Source organism: Sinocyclocheilus rhinocerous, unplaced genomic scaffold (genome assembly GCF_001515625.1).
Source record: "Sinocyclocheilus rhinocerous isolate Xijiao unplaced genomic scaffold, SAMN03320098_v1.1 scaffold5662, whole genome shotgun sequence".
Taxonomy (NCBI): Eukaryota; Metazoa; Chordata; class Actinopteri; order Cypriniformes; family Cyprinidae; genus Sinocyclocheilus; species Sinocyclocheilus rhinocerous.
The window spans coordinates 125,060-130,936 of NW_015665797.1; the positions used below are offsets into that span (position 1 = coordinate 125,060).

General features: G+C 39.3%; 1 protein-coding gene across 1 annotated transcript in view; it reads left to right on the forward strand.

Moving 5' to 3' along the window:
- LOC107731468 (NACHT, LRR and PYD domains-containing protein 12) overlaps positions 1-5,040 on the forward strand; it is a 14,491-nt gene extending 9,451 nt beyond the window's left edge. The window contains exons 9-15 of the mRNA XM_016542559.1: positions 73-1,750; positions 1,989-2,162; positions 2,534-2,707; positions 2,790-2,960; positions 3,645-3,818; positions 4,010-4,056; positions 4,411-5,040. Of these exons, the coding sequence (XP_016398045.1) occupies positions 73-1,750; positions 1,989-2,162; positions 2,534-2,707; positions 2,790-2,960; positions 3,645-3,818; positions 4,010-4,056; positions 4,411-4,931 (2,939 nt within the window). The 3' untranslated portion in view covers positions 4,932-5,040. The remainder of the gene's footprint in view (positions 1-72; positions 1,751-1,988; positions 2,163-2,533; positions 2,708-2,789; positions 2,961-3,644; positions 3,819-4,009; positions 4,057-4,410) is intronic.
- The last annotated feature ends 837 nt before the right edge of the window (positions 5,041-5,877 follow it).

Sequence of the window (5,877 nt, forward strand, 5' to 3'; positions counted from 1 at the left end):
AAAAAAATCAAGCCAATAAAGCAAAACTTCAGGACAAATGTCAACATATAAACGAAGGAAATTCATCTCAAGGTAAACAGAGTTTATTGAAGGAGATCTACACGGATCTGTACATGACAGAGGGTGGAAGTGGAGAGATAAATAACGAACATGAGGTGTTGAGGAATGAACTGATTTCACAAAGCAGAACCACTCCAGAAAGTCCTCTCACATGTAATGACATCTTCAAAACGCTGACAGGACAAAGCAAACAAATCAGAACAGTCCTGACGATGGGTATATTTGGTATTGGAAAGCACGTGTCGGTGCAGAGGTTCATTCTAGACTGGGCGGATGGAAAAGCAAACCAAGATATCAACGTCATCATCTATCTAAAATTCCGTGAGCTCAACCAGAAAAAGGGGAGCTGCAGTCTTCTACAGCTTATTCAGCAATATGCTCCTGAGCTGAAAGAAGCAGATCTTCAAGAAATGAAAGTGCTTTTTATTTTAGATGGCTTAGAGGTCTGTCAGTATCCTCTTGATTTCCATAATAATGACTTCTGCTCTGATATAAATCAGAACGTTCCTGTGGATGTGCTGCTTACAAACCTCATCAAGGGGAATCTGCTTCCCTCTGCTCTCCTCTGGATAACCACAAGACCATCAACAGCCAGTCGTATCCCTCCTGAGTGTGTCCATCGGGTCACAGAGATTCAAGGGTTTAATGATCATCAAAAGGAAACATACTTCAGGAAGAAAATCAGTGATCAGAACCTAGCAAATGAAATCATCACACACATCAAATCATGTCGGAGCCTCTACATCATGTGCCACATGCCCATCTTCTGCTGGATTTCTGCCACTGTGCTAGAAAATATGATGAGTAATGGAAACTCTGATCAGATACCCAGAACTCTGACTGAGATGTTCACTCGCTTCCTGCTCATTCAGATCAGCATCAAGCATAAGAAGTTTAATGGAGCTGATGTTGATAATCCAGAGAAACTGTCTGAATTTGACAAAACATTGATTCTGAAACTAGGAGAACTGGCTTTCCAGCAACTGGAGAAGGGCAATTTGATTTTTCAAGAAGAGGATCTGATAAAGAGTGGCTTAGATGGCGGTAAAGTCACAGAGTACTCAGTGTGCACAGAGATGTTCAGAGAAGAGCTGGGATTGTACAGGGAGAAGGTCTACAGCTTTGTGCATGTGAGCTACCAGGAGTATCTGGCAGCGATATATGCTCACTTTGCATGTGTCAATCATGGGAAAAATGTTCTTGACATAAATGGATCAACGGATCTTTCTGATGTCCATCAGAGTGCACTGAATAAAGCTTTGAAGAGTGAAAATGGACATCTTGACCTCTTCCTTCGCTTCCTTTTTGGTCTTTCTGTTGACCCTAACCGTACTCTCCTGAAAGACCTTCTCACCAAAGACAGTTCAAGTAAACCCTGTGTAGACAAAAACATGACAGTGCATTTCATCCGAGACAAGATCAAACAGGAACAATCACCAGAGAGAATCATCAATCTGTTCCACTGTTTAAATGAGCTGAATGACAACACTCTTGTTAAAGAAATCCAGACTGCCATGAAATCAGGAACGCTCTTGGGTAGCGAGCTGGAGCCCGAGCAGTGGTCAGCACTGGCTTATGTCTTGCTGAAATCTGGAGAGCAATTAGATGAGTTTGACATGAAGAAATTTCACACATCAACAGCAAACCAGCTCAGACTGCTGCCGGTGCTCAGGATCTGCAAAAGGGCCAGGTCAGTTCATTAATTGTTTATAATATATACACTGCTATACCTCCAGATATTTTGGGAACCTTGTTTTCTCTACAAGCCCATTAAAAGTGTTATTTAAACAAAATTTAGACAAGTGAACTGAGACTTCCTTTTCCACATTTAAGGAACAATATGAATGGATTGTCTGAATAACCTTATTCACTGAGCATTAAATCAAACAAACAAAAATCAATAACACAAAATGTATTCTCGTCTACAGATTGGATTGTTGCGATCTTTCAGTTGAGTCCTGTAGAATAGTAGCATCAGCGTTGCAGTCAGTCAATTCACCCTTGAGAGAGCTGGATCTGAGCAACAATAAACTAGACAAGTCTGCAGTGAACGTCCTCTTGACTGGTCTAACAGATCCACATTGCCAATTGGAAATAATCAGGTAAGTAGTGTAAGTAGTCATTTCTTGCACAGACTAATTTTTGCTTCATTAATATGTTTTAGACATGAAGAAGGACTACTTTGATCAAAATGTGTAAAATTATGTACTACAAGGAAGGGGTGTTTCCTTTTAGTAGACAAAGAAGGCAGTGGGAATATTACAAAATTGCATTGTTCTGACCAGCCATAGATACAGTAAGTAACTTGTATAAACCAAAAGTGATAGATTTGACCACTGATTTTTTTTTCTTGTGCCTTCACAGTAGAACTGCAATTGTAAAAAAAAAAAAAAAAAGATTAGACAAAACCACAAGTAAATGGTTACTGCTCATTGATTAGTTGCTGTATCTGCTTTCTGTTTCTGCATCTCAGTCTGGCTGGCTGTAATTTTCCATCAGCATTCTGTTCAAATTTGGTCTCAGCTATCCAATCAGCAAACTCACACCTGGGAAGACTGGATCTGAGTTACAATAAGATAAGTGCTACTGGAATGAATAAGCTCTGTGATGGACTAATTAGTCCATACTGTAGACTTAAGAAACTCAAGTAAGTATGGGCTTGTTGGTAAGAGCGTTTAGATTTGTCATTGGCTAAGTTGGTATGTGATGTAATCAGCCTCTTTCAACAGGTTAAAGCGGTGTGTTCTCACAAAGACAAGCTGTTTATATCTAGTAACAGTTCTGAAATCTAACTCACACTTGAGGGAGCTGGAGCTGAAAAGCAATGATCTGCAGGATTCAGGAGTGAAGCAACTCTCAATAGGACTACAGGATCCACAATGCAAATTAGAGATACTGGGGTAAATTATGACAATTACTGTATTATAATATTAGCAGAAAATATAATCTGTAGTTATTCTATTAGAGGTTCTTGCATGTATCAATATTACTTTTGTTCATACCTAAGGTTAGAGAATGGAAAAATCCTTAAGCGTTAAGCATGAACTACGCATCTTGTTGATAAAAGGTGTGCTGTTTCTAAACGACCTGACTTACAATGAAACAGGCAAAGACGCAGACTGCACTGACAAGTCACACAGTTCTAACTAATTAGCCGGAACATGCAAGCAACCAGTGAAGAAATAAAAAACACTCAAAACACCTTTGCAACTGCATAAAACACTGTCAACCACTTACAACACCAAAGCATCATGGTGGCAAATTTTGCATTGGGACTGTGTGGTAAGGTGTAAAACACATTTGACAGAGTGATTTGTAATGATCGAAAAAGTACTTGGGTTCATTTTGGAGTCTGGTTTTTATTGTAACTTTGGAATCAGTTGCTCTAGAACAGAGTTTCCAGATCCAGGTCCTGGAGTGCTCCCCAACTCTGCACATTCTGTAATAAAACACACGATCCAACTCATCAGCATGTTAGTAGAGAATCCAAGACCTGAAATGGTTGTGTCAGGTGAGAGAGACATCCACAATCCTGTTGGGAACTGCTGCTCTAAAAACACTCTTCTTTTTAACATTACCTACAGACTGTCGGGGTGTATGATCACAGAGGTGGGCTGCAGATCACTGGCCTCAGCTCTCACCTCAAACACTGGTCATCTGAGAGAACTGGATCTGAGCTACAACCACCCTGGAGACTTAGGAGTGAAACTGCTCTATGCTAAAAAAGATGATCCAAGCTGTAAACTGGAGACACTACAGTATGTGCTTATTTTGATGTACATAATATTACATGTAGGGATTTTGACATTATAGTTTGACACTATGATCATATTTGTTCTGCTCATTATCTTTATAGATAAGTTTCTACATTATTGCAAGCTTTATTTTAAATGCTGCTCTTTTAGCAGTTCTTTGTATTTTAAATCTCAGTGTGTTTGCTTTCCCTCAGTGTTGAGAAAGGAGGAGAATTTCGGATGAAACCAGGTCTGAGAAAATGTAGGTATTTTATGCAAAGGCACTAAATAGAACTTTAAATTTAATTTCAAAACATATAATCAACTTTTATATGGGAAAAGAAACTCCTCTGTTTTTAATGTCAGCTGATGTGTTAGTCAGGTGACGCCTATGACATGTAAGGGCATAACTGCATTTCAGCCAATCACATTCAGATCTGCCTCCATTTCAGTATACAGTGCTCACATTTCACAATCCAGTAATAAAGAGTGTGGATAAAATCAAGTCTCAACCTATGTTTTTTTTCTTTTTTGATAGTCATTTTAATTAGAATAACATCACAATATGGAAGCAAATTTAAATAACCAGTGAAAACAAATGCCCTGTTTTCTGCAGATGTCTGTCAGCTCACAGTGGATCTAAACACAGTACATCCACGCCTAAAACTTTCTAATGGAAACCAGAAAATAACCGAAACTAGAGTGGAGCAGAAATATCCTGATCATCCGGACAGGTTCAAGCTGTATCCCCAGGCCATGTGCAGAGAGGCTCTGACTGATCGCTGTTACTTTGAGGTGGAGTGTGATGGTGGAGTTGGAGTGGGAGTGGCCTATAAGACTCCAGATAGAAAAGCGAATATAATGGGAGTTAATAACCCGTTCCCTGCTCTGCTCTGTCAGGATGGCAAACTGAAACTGTGGCAGGATAATGATATTACTTGTGAGTTCCCTGTGTATGCTCGGTCTAGAAGAGTAGGAGTTTATGTGGACTTGGAACATGGAAGTTTATCATATTACAGCATTCGTAATGACAGCCTCACTCACCTGCACACGCACCACACTACTTTCAAAGACTGCTTATATACAGGGTTTACTTTTCTGCCTGACTCCTCAGTGACTCTGTGTGAGATGGCATAGACCCCGAGAGTGAGCAGATATTTCAAAAGGAAGTTAGACATTTTGTATGTCTATACAGGTGCATCTCAATAAATTAGAATGTCGTGGAAAAGTTCATTTATTTCAGTAATTCAACTCAAATTGTGAAACTCGTGTATTAAATAAATTCAATGCACACAGACTGAAGTAGGTTAAGTCTTTGGTTCTTTTAATTGTGATGATTTTGGCTCACATTTAACAAAAACCCACCAATTAACTATCTCAACAAATTAGAATACTTATTAAGACCAATAAAAAAAACATTTTTAGATATAGTCATTTCTCCTACTTTTCCAGATTCAGGAACAGCTGATTAAATGCAAATAATTAAATGTGTAATAAAAATGTAATTCATCTTTTACAGATTTTAGCCAATAAAATGTTATGATCATTAAATATTTTTCCCGTCATGCCAGTATTCAATATTTTATGTTTCTCAAAGCAGTGGGTAGCCAGCCACATGACTTGTGGCACCTGTATAGTGATGTTCATTTCTCTTGGACAGAATTAGACACCAGTATTAGACACCTTGGAAGTGAGATTCTGGTTTGGCTGGGGATGGCATAATGCAACCAAGTCAGTTCAAGGTGCAGAAAAAAAACCAAAACTGCAATTCGCAATACCTAGCTGGATGGTTCCAGGAAGTCTTTACTACCTGATCTACTTATTTATGAAACCTGCCACCCGCAAAATGACGGCCCGTAGCGAGCAACACCTGAAGCGAGACACAGCTAGAGCATGACACCTGCTGAGCTGCATAATGTGTAATCCATACAAATACATCATGAGTTTAAAATAACCTGATTTCTCCCAATGAATGGCCCTTGTGCACCTCAAACACAGGGCTGGAAGAGCTTCCTCAGTATGGGGCAGAGCAGACGTATTAAACCAGCCCTGCATTCAGCCTGCGGAAAAACAGAGTATTTCC